At 46.2% G+C, this 22768-nt stretch overlaps 1 protein-coding gene across 1 annotated transcript in view; it reads right to left on the bottom strand.

Moving 5' to 3' along the window:
- TNFRSF21 (TNF receptor superfamily member 21) overlaps positions 1–21782 on the bottom strand; it is a 67597-nt gene extending 45815 nt beyond the window's left edge. Inside the window, exons 1-2 of the mRNA XM_027600980.2 lie at positions 21253–21782; positions 135–783 (exon numbers count right to left, since the gene is read on the bottom strand). Coding sequence (XP_027456781.1) covers positions 135–783; positions 21253–21339 — 736 coding nt within the window. The 5' untranslated portion in view covers positions 21340–21782. The remainder of the gene's footprint in view (positions 1–134; positions 784–21252) is intronic.
- Positions 21783–22768: the final 986 nt, after the last annotated feature.

Here is a 22768-nt window from a genome sequence, read left to right as displayed (position 1 = left end):
ATGGAGGCCCCTTCTTCAAGGGGTGACTTTGGAATATACAAAACGGAGAAAACATCCTTGGTTCAAGCCCATTTTTGGTAGTTCCACTGGGCTCAAAGACTTTTTCAAATAAATAACGCATGAGGTTAAGTTACCTTTGGGAACATAAGTGGAGGAAAGGACTTCATGGGACTCCATGTGCTCCGGGTGTGAAAAGATGGCTGTGCCAGGGGCAGGTGAGGTCGTGCTGGAGGACGGAAGTGTGCCACAGACATTGTCTGCTTCCTTGGTCCCCGGCTTGATCACCACCAGGTTCTGACTCAGACAGTCTGTGTATGCTTTGCATTTCATCACACTAGAAGGCACATCAGAGAAGGTACCCCGAGCACACTGCTTACACCGCACATCCTCAGTCTCTGTCCCTTTCTTCCGCACACCCCAACCCACGGGACACACCGTATGGGGGGCACAGGTACCATTAAACTGGAACATGCCAGGTGGGCAAGCACATTCTCGGTCAGTCAAGGCAGCACAAGGTAATTTCTCAACCATTGGCCATGGGCATGGCTGACTACAGTCATGGCATTTCTCTATGCCATTCTCATGCCTGGTAAAGGTTCCCACAGGGCAACTGCTACAGACACGCAGGCTCGTGTTGGTACAGTGCTCAGACACATAGGTTCCTGCCGGACACTTGTCACAGGTTAGCACCTGGCCGGTGGCACGGTCAACATGGCGGTATTTGCCAACAAGATTTGGGGCCTTCGGTTCTGGCTGAGCGGTGGTGGTGCTAAGGAATCCGAGCTGAAAGAAACAAAAGGGGAGGGAAAAGGAACAAAAACCAAGAAGGGGTTACACAGGAACAGAGGAGAAGAAAAGATGGAACAATCCCACCACCACCACCACCATTCCCATTAAAGATCTGACCAGTACTGCATCCTCTTAACACTACTAGAGTGACATGGTAGAAAGAAAGACTCCGATTCCATCCTGGGGCCTGACCTACTAGCTACGAAGCTTTGGTTTTGTTTCATGACCGTTGCCTCAACTTCCTTTTTTTCTATCAAATGAAGCTGACGATACTGCTCAAATCGATTATAAAAATCGATTGAGAATATGAACATGTAAGCACTTTGTTGTTCATTTTCAAAACGCTATACAGAGGCACCTGGCTGGATCAGTTGGTAGAGCATGTGACCCTTGATCTCAGGGTCGTGAATTCAAGCCCCATGTTGGACGTAGAGCTTACTTAAAAAAATTTTTTTTCTCAAATTTAAAAAAAAATTTTTTAAATCCTGTGTAGAAGTGAAAAATCCCAATGCAAGAAGAAAATAACCTGCTGAATAGCCTGTCTTCCTTCCCATGACACAATGTTAAGTTGCCATTTCTTAGCACCAGGACAAAGCTAAGAAATAGGATGGAATGTGTTCAAGCTGCTTCTGCTAGAGCACCAGATTACCCACATGGAGTTAACTGATAAGGCTGGAGTTTTTCAAAGCTTTTGTCTATGCAAAAAGCCAAACATCTTTTGGTTTTTGTTTTGTTTTATATGCAAGACAGAGGCAGGCCCTTGGCATTCTTAATTTGCTTTAAACAACAGAGTTGATGCTTTTAGAGGTACATCCTGTTCACTCAGCCTCTAAAGGCCACGGTCCCTGGAGCATGGACCTGCAGACACCTAGGAAGTCCGGGCACAAAGCCGGGCCCAGCAGGGACTCAAAAGAAGTAAATTTAATTCATAGGACAGAAACTTCACCCAGCTAGAAAGGATTTTATACTACCTTCCAGACTGGAAACTTGGGAGAAAGGAAATTATATTTGTGGTAGTAAATCCGGAGGTCCTTTTTGAGAGCAGGGGGAAAATGTTTAAGAATGAATACTGAGAGAGAGCTTTTCTGCATGAATGAAGATTGAGAGGTTCCAAGGAGGAAGTTTCCACGGCCTTCTACAAAATGGAGAACGGTTATGTGTCAAGAAAATAGTGGCCGCCCCATACTACCAGATACCCATCAGGGCAAGTTCCTTCTAAATTAGTACCAGGAACTAAGAGAATAAAATAAGAATTTCTTCAAAAATTGATCAGAGTTCCTGTCTCCTTAGCACCTTGAAAGTTAACCCAAGATTCAGTTCCCCTCCACCTCAGAATTCAACGATCTGAATCAAAAGTATCTCCCTTAAAGCCCCTTACCCTATCCTAGAGCTACCTCCAGTTAAACAACAATACTAAAAACAAATTTCTGGCTTGTGAGAATCTATTCATCTTTTCCTTAACGTGAGACACACAAAAAAGGGCTAGCAGTGGATTTTTCTCAGTAAGAACTTAATGGTATCTTGGACCGAAGAAAACGAAATCTCCTGCTTGATAATGGTAAATTCTGCACTATCTTCCCTTTTCACTTTCTGGCTTTCTTCCCTTATCTTGGTCCTTCTATTTGCAAAATGAGCCCAGCCACCCTCTTCTGCGCCTGGCAGGTGTATTAGATGGAGGGCAGAAAGCCACCACCATGGCCTGGAGCCCAGGTTCCATTCAGCAAGTACCTGAGGACAAGTCTCCTCCCAGTCTGCTTGACGCTAAGGAGCCACCCGAGAGGTCGCAAAAGCGCCTCTGCTCTGTATTTCTCCGAGTTCCTTTACATCTAATTTCTAAGTGCAAAAGCACTTTTAGATGGCCACAGGGTTCTGGAATTTGAAAGATGTATAAATAACCTCCATGGCAGGTTATTATACCTGTGCAAACGAGTTAAAAGCAGAGAAGGCAACAGGAGATCTGGCCAGAGGGCGGTGGTCAGGAACAAACATCACCCTGCTGTGCCATGGGCTCTGAGTCTGGCCCCCTACCTGTGCAGGCAGGCTGGGCAGTCAGCCAGGCACATACCCCGAGCACAGGGTGGTGGCGAATAGCAGTGTGTGTGCGCGCGAATGCGTGTGTGCGTGTGCGTGCATCCAGGCATAAGGCTGGGGCTTGTCTTCCTACAGCTTCACTTCTCTCCCCAGGGCACACACTTGTTAGGGATCCATCAGCCCCCTGACTACCGAATTACCAGAGGTCCCCCAGCAGCACACAAAACCCACCTCCAAATCCCACGGCACCCACACACTTCCCCACTCATTAAGCAGATGTTTCAGTTCTTGGTTCATTGAAAATAACCAATCAAGTTTCTAACTAAAGCAAAGCCCCGGGCTCTTTAACTGCATCATACGAAGTAACCCTCTTTAGACAAGGTGGCTCTATAAATGGACCTTTCATTACCGCATGTTGCAGGAGGCCATTCCAGCTCCTACACAGAGTTAACAATGATGCCTCGGCAGCTCACCTGGACTGAACACTAGAAAGGAGATTTGTGCAAAAACTAGGTGTTACGAATGCACTGGGCAAATATGTATTGAAGACCTACTACGTGTATGCAAGGCACCATGCCACAGGCTGACAACAGAACCTTGTGAACTCTATTCCAGCCCCATGAAGTACACCTTCTAAAGCACGACAGACAGAAACACCTAATTACATCAGGAATTACTTAATTAGAATTGAGATTACTGATGGGGAGAAACACAAGAGTCCTGTGAGGGGGAGGTTAGCAGGTGCTTCCCAGCTGAGGGACGTTACAGAAGTGTTCAGAGTCGTTCTCAAGGACAGAGAAGCAAATGTAATTCTGGGCAGGGGGAAGGGACGGCGGGTTAGGCAGAGGGAGCCCCACAGAAAAAAATCTGAAGCAGAATGAAGCTCAGCTCAGGAACTAAAAAGTTTATGTGGCTCTCCCTCAAATGCAACACAGTGACCACATAGTTAAATTTGGAGAGGCTCTGCATTTTGATCCTAATCCCAAATCCAAAATTTTGGAAATCCAAATCCAAAAGTCACCCTTCCTCTATATAGGGGGGTGGAGGGGAAGAGATATATAAACACAGTTGTGAATAAAAAAGTGAACGGGCAGCAGAGCAGAAGGTGAAAGGGGTTGGAGGGGAGGGGATGGAAAATGCCACTTAGAAGGTGAAAGTCAGGGGCAGCTTGGATGAAGGGGGTGGCCATGGAAAGAGAAGACAGCAACAGATTTGAGAGGTCAGGGCAGCTAGATTTGCTGAATGATTACCCACGGAAGGAGAAAGAGGAAAAAAAATCAATCATCTTCAAATTGGACTCAAGAGAGCACGGGACAGAACACCGTTCTCAAGGCTACCCCTCGAGCCGAGAGGGTGCACCTGTGGGCCCATGGCAGGGTCAAGAGGTAGAGCTCCAAACTCCCCATTTCTGCCTCAAACACAGCAGCTCCAATTTACCAATTTGCTAAGGGAGGGTGAGGGGGGCAAGTAAGAATTCATTTGAAGAAAGGATTCCTCCTAAAACAAGTTTGAAAATCACTGTACTTGAGGGAACTACCTCTACGATCTACCCCAATTCCAAAGTTAACGGCAAAACCCATCTGAGCTACAAAGCTGGAGGACCTGCTCCTTGGGCTCTTCATCATCACCGAAACTCTCCTGAAGGGAAGAGGTGGCAACACCCCTTTCTCTGAACAGAGACACGGGTGGCACCTGAGAAGTTATTTTCCTAAAGGCTTTTAGTTGCCTGAAGCCTGGTCTAAAACTAGAACTTTTCCCACTAGCCTGGTGGCAAGCCTCTGGTTTCTAAGAAAATTAAAATGATGTATACATCATCCCCAAAGACAGTTCTGGGGGTGAAGCAATGGGCCATTTGGGGCGGGGGGAATCAAGTTCAAAAAAGAATATTTAAGAATGTTCCCAGGGCACTGAGTGGCTGAGTCGGTTAAGTGTCCAACTCTTGATTTTGGCTCAGGTCATGATCTCAGAGTCGTGAGATCGAGCCCCACGTCTGGCTCCGCGCTCAGCACAGAATCTGCTTGTCCCTCTCGCTCTGCTCCTCCCCCTGCTCTCTCTCTCTCTCTCAAATAAATAAATAAAAATCTTTTTAAAAAAATGTTCCCTACAAAATGTAAAAACAAGTTTAGATGATACCTAAAACCGAATGTTAGGAAGACACCTGAATCAGGAGACACAGTCACTGAAAACAGAGAGGGAAGCAGAGCACTTGAGTCTGGTTCCACCAGATCAAGATCTTTAATTCTCTCATTTGCGCAGAGGCAGAAAAACTAAATCAGAGGTTCACCCCAAAGTCTCAGGCTTCAAACACAGCATCAAAGCTGTTACCTGGGAAGCTTCTTAAAAAAAAATCCATATCCCCATTCCCATCATCTGAGACTACTGCGGGTCTGCAATAGAGCCAGGAATGTATTTTGTTTTTAAGCTTTCCAAGTAATTCTGATGCCCTGGCCAAGTTTTGGCCCCCTTGAACTAAGGCAGGATCCCTCTGGCTCAAACCTTCCCTGATCCTGAGAACTCCTTTGGAGAACCCCCGGATCCAATGTCAGAGTCCCTCCCTCTGCCTCCTACCCAACCTGCTACTTTTTATTGTTTTACAACAACAACAAAAAAAATCAACCTTCTTATAACAATTCCAACAATTACAAAATAGAGTAAAATGTTTAGAGACTTAAAATCCACTCATCCTCAGAGAAACTCACAGGTGATTTTGGTGCATATCTTCCCAGACCCTTTTCTGAGCTTTCACACGTAACACATACACATGAACTTCGAGTTGGCTGTTTCTGTTGCTTTTGGGTTTGTTTTGCCTCACGTATCAAAAAGGGACAGGCCATACAAACTGTTCTGTGATTTGCTTTTGTCCATCACTGAAATCTTTCCATATCAGAACACACAGACTACTTTATTCCTTATAATGGCCCAAGTTCTCTTCAACAGGATGGATACGTCTGAATGCAGAGATTTTTTTCCTACTGAGGACATGCAAGTAACCTCCTTATCCATATGTCAGGGGATCCATGCATTCTTCTGCATTCCACATTCCCTTCCGTGCCTTCCCACTCCACACCCCAGTTTCCCTTTTCTGTCGTTCCCACCCCAAAAGACAGATACAACCATCCTGCTCTCAGTCTTTTGAGAACCACTTCTTTCAAGGACAAATATAACCCATTTGTGTGTGTTTATATACATATATATACATATATATATATATATATATATATATGTAACCCAAATATATAACCCATAACTTGGAAGCTCTCACTCACACCCCTCTTCCCTATTAATATGAATCTACTATATAAGTATTGTCAGCCTGTGGGAGGACCAGGCCCGAATAAGAATACTTGGGCAAAGATTTAGAAAACAAAAGACATGTTTTTGTCATTTTGACCTGCCTTAAGATCGGTTGGACCTTGGGGGCACGTGGGTGGCTCAGTCGTTAAGCGTCTGCCTTCGGCTCAGGTCATGATCCCAGGGTCCTGGGATCGAGCCCCGCATCGGGCTCCCTGCTCCGCGGGAAGCCTGCTTCTCCCTCTCCCACTCTCCCCTGCTTGTGTTCCCTCTCTCGCTGTGTCTCTCTCTGTGTCAAATAAATAAATAAAATCTTCAAAAAAAAGAGAAAGGATCAGTTGGACCCTGTCTTAATGCTTGTAAAATTAGTATGTTGAATTTGGTCACACTGAACTCTACCCTTCAAGGTGTCTGTGACTATAGGTCCAGTTACACCTTCTCCATGAAGGCTTTACAATTACTCCTAGACACCCAGATTCCAAGCAGATGAGCAAACTCTTCATCACATTTCCTGTTTCTATTCTTCATTTCGGTGCCTAATTACATCTTGCTGGTAATGTTTGTTGATGGCCTCGTAGGTGCATATATTTATCTTCCCATAACGATTATAAGCAGCTCAAGGCCAGGGACAACCACGTAGATTGCATTTCCTTCCTTGCTCAACCACCTCAATAACGAAGACCATGGAAATCATAAACAAAGCAGCCTCTGAGCCAGGGGTCAGCAAACAAAGTCACTTATTCTTGTAAATAAGTTTTATTGGATGCAGCCATTCATTTAGGTATTGCCTATAGCAGCTTTCACGCTATAATGGCGGAGCTGGATAGTTGCAAAAGAGACCATATGGTCCACAGATATAAAATATTTACTATCTGGCCCTTTACAGAAAAAAAAGCCAGCCAATACCTGCTCTGAACAGTCCAAAGAAATGTCAAAAAAAAAAATCCCGGGACCAGGAGCCCATTCACAGGAACCCTCGGACCTCCTGTAGAGTCTAGCAGTGAGGACTGAGTTCTTGGCTTCCCTTATTGACATTCCAACTCACGCACCCAATCCGATCCTTTTATGCCCTTAAAACTCAGTGGTTTCACAAAGGACTGCGGATGAAACGCAAACTCTTCCAGGTAAAGATCCTCCCTGCCCTCCTCTTCTTAACTCAAAACAGGTTTCACATTCTCCCCTCCCTTGTCTTCCTACATGACTACCATCATTTTATAGTTGTACATTTACTGGTATGGTGTGTCTTCCCATCTGGACCGCAAGCTCCGTGAGGGCAAGGAGAGAGTCTATTTTACATAACGATGCTATCCAAGGCCCCAAGGCCAGTACCCGACTCATGATATACCTGACAGGGGGTCTGTTGACAGAATGAACAGATTTGCAGACCATAAATAATCAGAAGCAACAAATTAAAGGGTGATGGTAGAAGAGGTTGCTGGAGCACAAGTATAAGAGCAAGTGTGAGAAAAACCAAAAAGCCTCCACACTGTAGCCGTAAAAAATTAAAGGGATAAAGCTGCCTGGCACCCTTCAGTAGAAGGCCAAACATGTGTTTCCCCTCCAAAGACCCTAAGGCCACATCACTGTTTTAACAGAACCATTAACTGGTTTACAAGAATTATGCTCAGCAGGGTGCTTACGATGACAAGCACATGTAATGAAGAATTTAAAACATCCCCCTTCAGGGCACCCAGGTGGCTCAGTCATTAAGCGTCTGCCTTCGGCTCAGGTCATGATCCCAGGGTCCTGGGATCCAGCCCCGCATCAGGCTCCCTGCTCGGCGGGAAGCTTGCTTCCCCCGCTCCCGCTCCCCCTGCTTGTGTTCCCTCTCTCGCGGTGTCTCTCTCCGTCAAATAAATTAATAAAATCTTAAAAAAAAAAAAAAGAAATCATTAAAATAAAAAAAATAAAACATCCCCCTTCATTCTATAAAAAATGATTAAAAAAATGACACTAACTTGATACTTGGAACTGTGAGAAGTATATAATGAGATTATTCTTCAGAAGTCATTTATGTTCTGTCCTGGTTTAAACTTCAGTTATTTGGAAAATTTCATTTATCCAGGACACTAATTTCACTGACAGTAACAGATAAACCACCAAATATCAACGTACCATCCAAACTGTACAGGATGTAGGAGGGCTCTAAGTACTTGTTGAGCAACCAAAAGGTAAACCCTGGGACAAAGAAAATTTCAAAAGAAGGAAAAGGTAGCTCTAAAATGACCAACTATAAAGGCCTCCAAGTCTTCCACACACACCGTGGTGGCCCATGTCACAGCGGTCCTGTTGTCATTTCTCCTCTAGGGCACTGGGACGGAACTGAAGACAAGAAGCACCCAGATATGCTAACACATGTCAGATTGCTGACGCCTATTTATCTGTAACGATTCTCATCCCATGACCTCATCCTTCAAACAAATGAGGAAAAAATTCCCTGCGGTTGATGAGTACAACACATTTATGCCTTTCTTGTTCTTTATAGAATTCCAATAATTTTTCACGGAAAATGAGTAAACTCAAGGCAGTGATAAACTTTTGTCTATTCATAATGGGCAAGCAGGAAGACTGACTGTGAGTTTGCTATAGAAAGTGTTTAATGGTGCATAAAACTAATATTTTAAGAGGGATCTCAGTTACTGTGATATTATAACAAAGATAAGGCAAGAAAATTATTCCCGAGATGGTGACCATAAAATATGCCAACCGATGATCAAAAGGCAAAAAAGCCAGGCAGGCAAGGCACCCCCAGAATTTCTGACCATTTATTCTGAGAATTACATTAAATTTACAATAACAAGACCCTGACTGCTGGAGTTCTCCAGATTCCAAGGGAAAAAAAGAATGGTATAAAAAGGAAAACTTCAACAGAACTGTTCCTATGTATGTTATATAAATTTGGTCAGCTCTTGCATTTCCTATTACCTTCCCTGACTTAAAAAAAGGCTTCTGTTGCTAAGGCAAAAGCAAGGACTGCTGTTAATGCTGAAGAATATAAAGAATGCCAAGGCTAGAATGTGCTGACTCCAGGACTGGAAGGAGGCAAGCTCAGGGCACACTGGGAAAAGGAAAAAAATAGGCACGACTTAACCCGGATGCTGTCTTCCCTGGAACCTGCAATGCTGAGGAGCAGGGGGTGGCAATCAAACGAAGAATAAAAATTTGTTGACACTTGGCACTGAGTCCTCGGACCTCAGACTTCATCGCCTTCCATCTATGCCCACGACTACTTTCTGTAAGCTAGGACCCCCACCTACATGGAGAAGCCACGTTATAAACTAGACAGTGATAAAGGTTTAGGGGGAAATACTCTTCTGTGCTCACTAAGAATTTATAGAATCTGCATATAAACCAAGCAAAACTAACACCACCAGCCAGCACAGTAGTTCCGCCAAGAAAGCATCAACCAAACCTATTTTAGCCTGGCGTGTGCTCAGCAGGCTCCGCTCTACCAGGTCCTAGCTGGACGATCTTGGCTAGTGACCCAACCCATGTCCTCCGGTTCCTCATCAGTACAGTGTAGATAATGGTAATACCTACCCTCCTGAGATTGTTTTTTTTTTAAGATTTTATTTATTTATTTGAGAGAGAGAGAATGAGAGACAGAGAGCACGAGAGGGAAGAGGGTCAGAGGGAGAAGCAGACTCCCCGCTGAGTGGAGAGCCCGATGCAGGACTCGATCCCGGGACTCCAGGATCATGACCTGAGCCAAAGGCAGTCGCTTAACCAACTGAGCCACCCAGGCATCCCTCCTAAGACTGTTTTCACAACTGTTAAGACAGATCAAGCAGGTGGGACATGCGTGACCCAAGTCCCCCATATAGTTTAGTTATTTTAATGATCACTCCTTCTGCTTAGCATATTACTGTAGTTTAGCTTCATTCCCTTGGGATTAGGCAATCTTTTTTTTTTAAGATTAGTTTTTTTTTTTTTATTTGAGAGAGAGTGAGGGAGAAGCAGGCTGCTTACTGAACAGGGAACCCAACTCCGGTCTCCAACCCAGGACCTGGAGATCATGACCTGGGCCGAAGGCAGACCCTTAACCCACTGAGCCACGCAGGCGCCGGGGATTAGACAATCTTTTAAAACACCCCAGTTAAAATGCAAATGTCCAGTTCCTGAGAAGGGTATCAAGAGACTCCAGATTTTAAAAAGCTGTCATCCTGAAACATCCCCTACTAGACTTGGAGCATTCTACAAAACAAAAAGTACAAACAAAGGGCGCCTGGGTGGCTCAGTCGTTAAGCGTCTGCCTTCGGCTCAGGTCATGATCCCAGGGTCCTGGGATCGAGTCCCACATCGGGCTCCCTGCTCGGCAGGAAGCCTGCTTCTCCCTCTCCCACTCCCCCTGCTTGTGTTCCCTCTCTCGCTGTCTCTCTCTCTGTCAAATAAATAAAATCTTTTAAAAAAAAAAGTACAAACAAAATACAGACTGCATGGTGATGAGTTAAAAGACAAACAAGGGCCAACCGACACTTCAAAAAAGACTTAACAAGGGCGCCTGGGTGGCGCAGTCAGGCGACTGACTCTTGATTTCGGCTCAGGTCATGATCTCAGGGTCATGGGATCAAGCCCGGCGCCTGGCTCTGCACTCAGCCTGGAGTCCGCTTGTCCTCCCTTTGCCCGCCGCATCTCTCTCTCTCTCTCTCTCTTTCTCTCAAATAAATAAATAAATACAATCTTCAAAAAAGGCTTAACATACAAACAACATGTAGCAAACGAGGAAGCACAAGAGAGGAGAAAGGATTTCTTATTAATAAAGTGCACTTTAGACAAATGGAGCAGAATCTCAGCAAGCACTTTCCGGAGTGAGTTTCCCTGACCGAGTCCCACAGGATGGTGAGGACCTCGGGTACGATACACCTGCGAACAAACTCCCGCGGGTTGCCTGCTTTTTTACAGCCCGCAAGCGAAGAACGACTTTCACGTTTTAAAAAATTACAGCAAGGGGCGCCTGGGTGGCTCAGTTGGTTAAGCGACTGCCTTCCGCTCAGGTCATGATCCTGGAGTCTCAGAATCGAGCCCCACATCAGGCTCCCTGCTCAGCAGGGAGTCTGCTTCTCCCTCTGACCCTCCCCTCTCTCGTGTTCTCTCTCATTCTCTCTCTCTCTCTCTCTCAAATAAATAAATAAAATCTTTAAAAAAAATTATAGCAGGGGGTGGGAATCAAACAAAGAATAAAATTTGGTGACACGTGGGAATTTGAAATTCAGATTTCAGTGTCCACAAACGCAGTGTTATTGGAACGCAGCCACGCCCCTTCTTTTAGGTACTGCCCGGAGCCGCATTTTAAAAAGTACAAAGGCAGAGTTGAGTAGTTTCCACAGAGGTCACCTGGCCCACAAAGCCAAAAATACTATCTGGCTCCTTACAGATAAACTTTACCAAGCCCTGGCCTCCAAGTAGAGGAAATGTTCCTGATGGCAGCCCTCACAGAGGCACAATTAATATTAGCCTGCTGATGGCTCCAGGAGGCCCAGCAAGGGGACTGCAGAAAATAGTGACTTTGTTGAATCCGGCATCTCCCAAACGTATTTGGCCATACAATCCTTTACTCATGCAAGATGTATGAACATCCTGCAGAACCTGCAGAAGCAGTTTCCACCACCAACATGATGCTGACGTCCAGAAAAGTCAACAAACCCAAAATTAAAAAGATCAGATATAAAATTCGAAGTAACAAGAATTAGACCATCGGTAAAGAGATCAATTTCTGATTATTAAAACAGAACCAATGGCAACAAAGGACACTCTCAGACACAAAAAAGAAGAGGCTTAAGAATGTTAACCTAAATTTTTGATATTAAATGTAATATTAAAAGTAGAATATAAAAATGTATGCCAGGGGTGCCTGGGTCGGTTAAGTGTCTGACTCTTGATTTCAGCTCAGGTCTCGATCTCAGGTTCGTGAGTTTAAGCTCCATGCTGGGCTCCATGCTGGGCGTGGAATCTACTTAAAAAAAAAAAGTATGTCATACACGGCTAATAAAAGCTTATCACCAAAAATGTAAAGAATTTATGTAAATGGGGTTAACATAAACTCCACTCAATAGCTGAGCCAGAGGACGACATGAGTAATTACAAAGGTAATTATCACATGGATAAACTTATGACATCCCTAGCAACTCCTGAAACGTACATGTGCACAGCCAAGGACCCTTACCTATCTATATTAAAGCAGCACAAATAAATGAAAATGATAAACTCCAATGTTGGCAGCCTTGTGGGGTAGAAGGCGCATTTATAGTTCCTGGTGGCACTCTAAATTAATTCAGTCTTTCTAAAGACAATCTGGCAATGTGCTGCTAGAGCCATAAAACCATTCATTCATTTCCTGTGACCCAGCAATCCACTTCGGGCAATATACCCCAAATATACCTCACTTCTGGGAACAACCCAAAAGGAAAAAGAGCAATTGATCTGTACAGAGACAACTTCATCAGTGCTGCTGGCTTGCAGAACAATGACAACAACCCAAGCGACCAACAACAGCAGGATGGCTCCACCCACGGCCAACCCGGGGAGGACGGGGGCATGGCAGGCCTGAAGCTTGAACTGCAGGAATCACAGGCACCTCAAACTTACTAACACACACCCAAACTTTGGGGTCCCCAAACCCATCCACCCTTCCCGCAGCTTTGCCCTTCAAAGTAATGAGACCACCAAAGACTCAGTTCAGGAACCAGGGAGTCAGCCTTGACGACCAAGTGAAAGCGATCATGCTTTCCTTTGACTCCTGCCCTCTCACATCTCACTGGCAGTAGACCTTCAAAATCTTTAAAATCTATCTAGTAATCCCTGTCTTCACAGCCACCCCCCCACCCCCAGAAACACCATCTCCCCCGCGCCACCCTGAGCTAACTGCAAAAGAATCCAACTGGCCTCCTGCATCTCCACTTCCTCTTTCCAATCCATTCTCCACAGAACTGCCAGGGTGATCTTAAAAAAAGAAAATCTCATTAAAACCATATTACAGGGGCATCTGAGTGGCTCCGTCATTAAGCGTCTGCCTTCGGCTCAGGTCATGATCCCAGGGTCGTGGGATCGAGTCCCACATCGGGCTCCTTGCTCAGCGGGGAACCTGCTTCTCCCTCTGCCTGACTGTCCCCCCGCTTCTCTGTGTGTGTGTCAAATAAATAAATAAAATCTTTAAAAAAATAAAAATAAAACCATATTATAACCTTGCCTACAACTGTATGGCCAGCAACATCCCGACATGTTCAGACCTTTGAAGGGCTTGTCCGATCTGGCCCCTGCCTGGCTGCGCAACCTCAATCCACACTCCCTTTGCCCCTGTTCCCTGAGCACCAACCACAATGGCCTTTCTACTCTCTGAGCACGTAGGCTCTTTCCTACCTCTGGCCCACCGTATATGCTGTCCCTTCTCACTGGTATACTCTTCCTTCGGCTCTTCCAGACCATCACCCTTTCTCTCATCCTCGATAAACGATTAACTCCCAAAGGGAAGGATCACAAGTGGCCTTTTACTATCATGTACCCAAAGTCTGACATTTTGCAATGCCTGACATTTTGCAATATAATTGAGCAATGCACCAGAAATATTTGTTAAACTGAATGAAAAATGTAAATGTATCTCTATAAGAGAAAATAGCTACAGAAAGAGAAGCAGAATACAAGCACGTATGTACACATTAGTTTTAACTGTACACAAATGTTTGTATAACGTCAAAGAATAAAAATGAATTGGGAAGGGAAATCCATATCCCCTAGGTCCTTCTAGTTGGCAATTAGCCTGAGTATAAAATGTTCTTTGTTAATTACTCAAATACCCTTCAGTTGTAGCTCAAAGTATTGAGATGGAGCTCAAGATCCAACTACCCTTCAACCTGTCTAGAATGAATGAACAGTTAGTTTAGAGCAAGATCCTTCTGGAATTCATTCAACAATCATTTATTGCTTAACTACTATGTGTCAGGGCATCAAGCCAAAAGCACAAAGATGAATAGCACATTGTATGTTGTCTTTAAGAAGCTGAGCTAGGGGAACAACATTGGCCCTAGCATTCAAAATGAGGAATGAAGCACACCCAAACCTTGTCTAATTTGGTATTTTTTCCTGGACCAAATACAGAAGATTCAAACCAAAGAGGAGAGAGGGGCCATGGACTCCCAGAAGTAAAAGAAGAGCAAGGAGTGAATAATAACCAGTTAAATTATTCTGGAAACCTGTCACCATGTGCCTTTGAATCTTCTCCATCCCCTGCCCCCCATTTCTCCTAATCCTGGTTATGCCGACCTGGCCATACCTAGGATGAAGTCAAATAATGGTCTCGTCCCATGAGTTCTTTGGGAAAGCAGAATTCCATCCTCTTTCCCAGAACCAATGATTACATTTCTTCTCAGTCTTTGCCTTTCTTTAGTCTACTCAGCATCTGCAATCTAGGAAGAGGCAAGTTTAAAAGCCTGCTGACGAGAATGTTAAAAAGTGAGTGGGATACACACACAAAAACATGACTTAGGGGACCATGCAAATCAGGACGTTAGACCAGTTTCTATGAGACCCAAAAAGTTAACAAAGTAAAGACTAGTAACAGATGAGGCAAACCTATGCACTAATCCTATACAAATAATCAGGCTGGCAGCAACGAAAACCCGACCCTTTCAAGTCCATGATGTAGTAGCCTTCGCCCCATTTTATAGATGAGGATTTGAGGGGTAAGAGAGGACCCTGGTCCTCAAGTTCTCAGGAAAAGTGAGTGAAAACTCCTTGCTAAGCAGAACCCATGTCACACTGTTACTCACTAAGCAAATATTTTTCAAAATGACCCGACTAGCAGGAAAGCAAGCATCCATTCCCTATTTTTAACATTTCAATTTGCAAGAGTATCTTTCCATCTTAACCATGGCACCATTGTCCGTCAGAGGCACACCATAGGAAAGTGCTTGCCAGGGCCTCCACACCCTCGGCTTTCAATCCACACACACAGGTTGCTCTCACTTTATAATCGGCTCCTCCAGCTAAACTTCCAAGCGCCATCGTGGAGCCGACCTGCTTCCCAGGGGAAAAGGGAATGTTCAGCTCTCAGGTAAAACCATTCCCTTAACATTAAGAAACAAAATTCCAGGGGCGCCTGGGTGGCTCAGTCAGTTAAGCATCTGCCTTGGGCTCAGGTCATGATTCCTGAGCCCCGGGGATGGAGCCCCACATCGGGCTCCCTGCGTCTGCTTCTCCCTCTCCCTCTGCTCCTCCCCGCCTCTTGTGCTCGCTCTCTCTCTCTCTCAAATACACAAATAAAATCTTAAAAAATAAATAAATAAAAAACAAAATTCCAGTAAATTGAGGTTATCTGTCCCCCACCCACAACTTGGCAGAAAAAAAGCAGTGTGTTATCAAGCCACTCGGACCTAGATGTGTGAATGAATCCTCTCTCGGGAAGCTGCCAATTGCTCGACCCTAACTTCTCTTACACCTCAAAATCCTCATCTATAAAATGGGGCGAAGGCTACTACATCATGGACTTGAAAGATTTACTGAGATCATTTGTAGAAGGCATTCAACACAATGTCAGTGGTAAGGAGGAGCTCAGTAAATAGGAGCTTAGTAATTCAATATAAATGATTAAAATTAACAGCCATTAATATTCCTCCCCTCTGAGCTCTCAGTACTGAAGCCCTCTTGAATCCACAGAGGCTCTCATGTGATGCCAGGACGAACGGACTCACTCCTCTCTTCCCTCCTAAATCCATTAAACTCATGTTTCTTCTCCCAAAACAGATCTGCATACAGTTCCAAGCAGCTGATCCGCCAAGCCCTTGTGGTGGCAGAAGAGCAACGGGAAAACTGTGTAAAGATCAGAGAATGAGCCTTTGCTAGGACTTCGCTTACGGAGCCCCCTCTCCTTTTTTGTTGTTTTGATTTTGTTCTTTAGAACAAAGCCTTAGGCATAATTTTCCAATCTTCTAAAGAGGAGATGGGGCTACATATAGCTCAGTACCCTGACTCCTCACCTCACCAGGCCCAGCCCCACCCAGCCTGAGGTCCCTCTGAGCAAACTTTCTCACCACTGCAAGCATCTGTCTCTACAAGGCCATGTGCTGACATCTCTGGGGGGAAAAATCCAGATAGCCAGAACCCAGAAAGAATGAACCATTCCTGGCGGACTTTCCATCTCTTGAGAAGAATGAGGTCAACAGCCTCAATATCAGCTTTGAATCAACAGCCTGAATACCACCGCACCGCACCTCTCTGCAGCCAAGGTGAGCACACACTCCCTGACATCTGCCAGGTGCCTTGCTGGTTATAACCTCGGCCCGGCCCCTGGACTTGGGCTGGAAATGGGAGCTGGTAGGAAAGCCAGATGGCAGCATACAAGCCAATTTAGGATTCTTGTTTATTTTTTGGTATTTGACAAATACAAACACTGGGACAAGGCCCGTATTTATTCATGATTTGCCCACCCCCATTCTTAAAAAAAAAAAATCAAAGCTCAATAGCCACTATCCTAACGGCAACAAAGCCCAGTGTCCTCACCCTAAACGAGGATTCAATTTGGGGGAACAAGTCAACTCCTATTAAGGCTTCTGTTTTCATTCCATCAAATACACATATCTGCGCCTGATGGTCCAGACCGAATCAGCTTCAAATGGTCATCGGGCACATGCCCAAAGGCGATGACATACCCTGGACTCCCCCTGTCACAGAAGAGCAAGCATCCGAGTTTTCCAGGAAGTTGCCGGTGACCCGGCCTCCCCAGAATTTGCCAGACGTGTTTGAGGGAAGAAGGCCAACCGCGTTTAGCGCTTACTGGAAAAGAGACACTGCCGCTTATGCAGTAAAAAGTCACTCAGTTCATACTGGCTCCTGAATAGCCGGCGATGCATCTGACCATTTCCCAGCACCAATCCGTCAATCAACCAATCAAGTTTCCTTAAGCCGAGCATGCTTTATAAAGGGCCGGCGGAGTACAAAACCAATTTGCAGCTTGTCTACAGAGTCACCAAAGAAGCTTTACCCCTCATCTTCACAGATGGAGTCAAAGGTACAGTTCAAGTGTGATGTCTCCACATTCTGATCTACGAATGGACAGAATACATAGACCACCTGTTACTTAGGCCACGCCTCCTCGCCTCTATCCAATCAGGCGCACCTGGAGAAGGCGCCTTCTGCAACCTGTCCTGGAAAACAGGGCATTAACCACAACCAGCTTGGTGGTCTTTGTGAAAATATGGCCACACTAAAATATGTCCTTTAACTCGTTGGTGGATCTACGTCTATTTAGTCTCGGGTTTTTTCCTCAATGTAATGTAGTATAGTATACATTCCATCACAAGGATTTTTTTTTTCCTTGCGTATTTTATTTATACTGGAGGTCCGTCTGTTTGTTTTGGGCTGAACCTAAAGGCAGATTCAGCCATATGCCTTTAGAAATAGTTCAGATAGAGAAAGCTTGATCCTCTACTATACATTTGACAACACGGATCAGAGATTCATGCGGTAAGTCAGAAATCCTGCATTCCAGGACATGTCTGCCCTCCCTATTCTGATTATAAGTGGCTTTCCCTACCGACGCATGTTATTCTGAGAATCGGGAAGGTTTTTCTTCTGCTGGCTTTCATACTGACTATACCAGCCCAAAGTTACTTTAAGTACTTTAAAGATTTTAACATCAACCACATTTTGTGTATTATTTTGAATACATTCATCCACTGATTCCATGTCTGCTCATGAAACCCAACTGTCACTACTGATAGCCAGGTATGTTTTACGTAGCATAAAAACTGTGCCTGTGGGGCAAGATCGAAACCCTAATTCATCCCTGGGTTCCCACTGCCTAGTACAGTGGCCCTCTCAGAGTGGGTGTTTCGTGTGGGTTTTCGAACATGGAACCTTATCCATCATGGTTCCCTTCTCTTCTGACTGCCTCATTGCCACCACTCTGGGCCCAGGCAAACCAAGCTCCCTGAGGGCAAGAGACATCTCTGAGAGTGTCCTGTCGTGCTGGACTAGCCCTTCTAGGGCATTTCTTAACACTGGCACAAACTTAAAGGCTTCCCTTATCTTCCCTCCAGACTTTTGGCCTGGAACACATAACATTTTATCTTTCCGTTTGTGGTTTACTTCCCAGTATCATGCAGACACCCCAACTCATCAGAATCAGAAGTACAAGGAGCAAGAACACTTTCTTCCAAAGGCAGGCATGTAATTCTAATATTCTGCAACAAACCAAACCACCAGCCTCAACTTTGCTCCAGTGAGCCTTCACTGTTGCTACATTTCATCGTCTAGCAATTTGGAGTTGTGAAATAGGTACTGTGGCACGGGAGGGAGCAAGGGCATGAGCTGAGGAGTCAGGTGCTCCCAGCTCCTGGCCTGAGCACCATCAGTGGCGAGCTGTGTGTCTAGGAACAAACAAATGAAGTTTGCCCAGCCTACATCTTCTCATCTGTAAAATGGAGATAACACCTTCCTGCTTCATAGAGATGTTGGGAGTAAATGAGATACTGTATATAAAGCATCTGACACATAGTAATTTATATATATATATATATAAATTTATATATATTAAATTAAATTTATATATGTAAGTATATATAAATATATATAATATATAATATAAATTTATATATATATGACACTATATGTTAGGTATCGTATTTTTTAAGCTTATTAAAGCCATATGAAAGTTCTCTTTCATACAGTTAGCCAGTCATCATATGGAAAAAAAAAAGTGCCAAAAATGATGACAATAACAAATATTGTTACAAAAAGGAAGATACTTGAAAAATGAGAGTAACTGAAAGCCATAATAAACAGGACATTTTAATGAATTTATTCTTTTTTAATCTAACTGTAATATATGGGTAAGGCACTAAGTTCCCCACTTCCCACACACACACCCCCTCCCGCCCCACCCGTAGTGTTCTGAGCACCTGCCATGCTTAGCTGGGCTCCGGTGCCTGGTGTCTGTCATTTTCACATGGCTAAGAATCCCAATGGGGTAAATAATCCTTATACTAATATAAGAGCATCACTTTATACATGGGCAATGTCTATCCTGAGGGCTGGAGCTTGCAGACTGGGGATAGAAAAAAAGAAAAGACATTGCCTTCCCCACCCTGGTTCGGGGTTACAGTAAAATCCCTGGTGATCCCTGTTACACCCTCTCCGGCACCCTTCAGGGCAACAGGGTCAACCCCAAGCCATTCCATGGACCGAAATAGAGCCTTTCTATTAGTTACCAGGAAAAGAAGGACTCTTATTTAGTTAACAACATGAGATTGCTTCTAAGCTCCATTACAAATTTCATTTTTTTTAAAGACAGCCAAACTTCAATTCTCAGGTCTTTAGTTGTAAATCTAGTGCACAATTTTTAGATAAACTGAGTTTAGTGATTTAAGAAAAGGAACTGAGCTCTTTCTCAGTTGGTTAAAGCAACCTACCCTTTCACTACAAGGAGACCTTACTTTGAAACACCTATCTATCTCATGTTCAATTGTAAAATGAATGAAATATCACACTGACTTAAGATTTAATCTAGGAATGGACTCTGTGGGGCATGTAATAATCAGATATGTTGGAGGGAGCGGACAGGCATGGGGGGGAGGGTAGAGTAGTAGATGGAAGGAGGAAACTCAAGGATTGATTTAACTCCACTGATGTTAGAGTCAGTGTTCCATGGACTGAAAATGGGTTTCTCTACACACCAACACTGTCAATCCAGGTTCACTACTGGAAGAGACTCCCTCCTTACTGCTCAGCAGCCTCCACACTTGTTTGGAGGGTATAGATCTTGACTTTGCCATTACTATAAATGGGCAGAAAAGACTCTCTGGGAAGGAGACAGGGACTTGCCTCATTATAAATGCTAACAGCACCAAAGTTTTCTTTAGTCTCTCTTTCCCCCTTAAAACACACTCACACAGGGAACCAGAGCGTCTGTAGGATGAATTCCCAGGCCATAGCAACTGCAATGCCCTGGGATCTAAGAGATCTTGGCTGACCAGGCATTAAGCCCTTTTTGGGAAGGAGACAGCAAGCCTGCCTTTCCCTTACACAGCCCTGCCGTGAAAATAGGCTCTTGTGTTTTGTTTTTGTTTGGGTTTCAGCTAAGAATCTCTGTCTTCCCTGAAAAGACAAAAAGATAGGCCTGGGAAGCTTATGGTGGCTCAAGGGTTTGATCTCAAATAAATTTTCTTCCACGTAACGCGGCCCCTCCCCTTTAACTTTTGGAAAGGGGAAACGATCTGTGGGAAGTTGGGGATAAGTTTTGGGTCAAGGATGGTTTCAGGCTTTGACCAGGTAAGGGGCGGGGGGGGGGGGGGGGGGGAGGAGGTATAGGACACGCCTTGGAGCTGAATGCAGCTTGGGTGCTGAAGAAGGAACCTGCTCCACTTTGCAGGGTCACCTGCCTGGCCACAGGTAAACGAGGGTTAGGAAAGACTGGAGAAATTCATCTTCCTTTATGTAGATCCCTCTCCCCCTCCCCCACTCAAGTACCAGCGTGCTGGCTGGCTGGGAGCCGGCGCTTTGGAGGCGCCTGAGAGTGGGTCTAACTAAGGGTTCTTTTTTTTGGCGTGCAGAAACCGGGACCCACCCGAGCCAAGGAGGCGAGGTGGGGGAGGGGCTTTGCGCCCTGCTTGGGAATGCACAGCGCGGACGCACCCGGGTCTCCAGCGTCCGGCGCGCACCGGTACCACTCTCCCACTGCGGTAGCATCCCGACATGACACTGCAGCTGCAACAAAGCGGCGGCCGCCGCCAGCCCTCGCCGCCCCGCACCGCAGCTCCGGCCCGTCACCACGCGGAGTGGGCAGTGGCCGGTGGCTGGGAGGGGCGGGGGGGCGGGGGCGTGTGCGGAGAGGGGTCGGGGCACCAGGGGTCCGAGTAGGGGGGAAAGCCCTGAAATGCGCAGGAAGCCGGGTGGCCACCTCTAGCGCCTCCTCCAGCGCAGCCAGACTGCGAGGTAAACAGTTCGCCTTGGTTCCAGAGTCCCGGCTGAGCCTGGTGGCTCCCCCAAACGACCCGGGTACCTTCCCCTGCTTGCAAGCCCCCCTCCCTCCCCACCCAGCCCGGTCGACCCCGCGCCTCCCCGCAGCCCCGGCCCGGGGACCAGCCCCGCTCCCGGCGAGCGACGCCTTCGGCTCTGGCGCGGCCGCCGCCCCCGGTCCCCTAGAGCGCTCACCAGGAGAAGGGAGCCCGCGATCATCGTAGCTCCCGCGACGCGGCTGCAGGAGGCGAGGGCGGTGCTGCTGCTCGCTGAGGTCCCCATGGCTGAGCCCGGGGCTCGCAGGGGCGCCTGGGGCGCGTGGCCCCCAGGCAGCTGGAGTCGGCGGCTGCTTCTGCCCAGCGCCGCATCCACCGCCGCCTCCCGGGCCGGGAGCCCATCTACCTCCAACACCCCATGTGCACTGCGGCAGCCGGGCAGCCGGGCAAGGAGGGAGGCGGCGAGGGAGGCTCCGGGGGCGCTCAGCACCTGCCCAGCGGCGCGGCCGCCCGGGCGGGGAGAGGCAGCGGCTGCTGCAGCCCGCGCCTCCCTGTGCTCTCCTCCGACAGCGGCTGCGGAGAACCAGGGAGAAGGGCTGGGCGCGAGAGAGCAAAGGAACAACTTCCCATAGCGAAGCCTCCAGCCACTGCCAACCACCCTCCACCGCTGCCCAGACCGGCCGGCGAGGGACTGAGTCGGGTGGCCGCCGGGCTCGGGGACACACGTGGTGGCGCCGAAGGGGCGGGGAAATCGGCCCTTTGTGATGTCACCCGGGAGGAGGCCGGGCTCTTTGTGCTATCGGAACTGGGAAGGCGTTCCAAGTAGAGCGAGGAGGGAGAGGGTGCCCCTTGGCGTTGGCTGAAGAAATTACAGCAGCTTATTGACCCAGAGAAATCGCTGCGGAGGTATGCACACCCCTGACCCAAATTTACTTATTTTTTTCTAAAATGATTCTAAGTAAATTATTTCTGCGACAGGCGCCGTTCTGCTGTTTTTGACGGCAGTGATTAAAAACAGCGATGACCATGGAACACTTAGATCAACCGCGTGCCAAAAATATACCGGTGACTTGGTTCTCAAACCTGGCTGCGCTTTAGAATAACCTAGAGAGTTGAAAACATATGCATGTATGTATGGTCCCACCCCAGAAATTCTGATTTGATCGAAAATGGGGTGTGGCCCGAGTATTGGGGTTTTTAAAGGTTGTCCGGGTGATTTTTAATATGGAGCAAAGTTTGAAAACTTTTAGGCTAATGAATGCAGTTAAGGAAGTCCAGAGTAAGAGTTCCAAACTCAGAGTCCGCGGAGTTGGGTCCGTGGGTGGTCTTTGAGAGGCCTTGGAAATCCTTGAAATGTGTAGGCAGGTGCATCTTCCTAATTAAGGATCCAGTGTTTTGAATCCGATTATCACAGAGATTAAAAAAAAAATTCTTTCCCCCAAAAAGCGTTAAAATTTTTGAGTTGAGTTTCAAATGTCTTTGTGGGTTGTGGGTGGGTAGAAAGGAAGTTAGCACGCTGCTTCAGAAGTAAGAACAACCAGAACATTATCTTGGCTGGTTGACATCTCTTACATTTCTGAATGTGAACTAGGACCTGGCATCTTTTTCCTTGTTTCACCTGCAGGGAGTCAGTCCCCTGACCATGACCACCATGTCTGGGACAGTGGTGTCCATCATCTAGCTACTGACAGTTCACAGTGTGCTATATTGAAATT

Source organism: Zalophus californianus, chromosome 7, assembly GCF_009762305.2.
Source record: "Zalophus californianus isolate mZalCal1 chromosome 7, mZalCal1.pri.v2, whole genome shotgun sequence".
NCBI classification, from domain to species: Eukaryota; Metazoa; Chordata; class Mammalia; order Carnivora; family Otariidae; genus Zalophus; species Zalophus californianus.
Note: the sequence above shows the minus strand (reverse complement) of the source record. Positions and strands in the feature narration are given on the sequence as shown.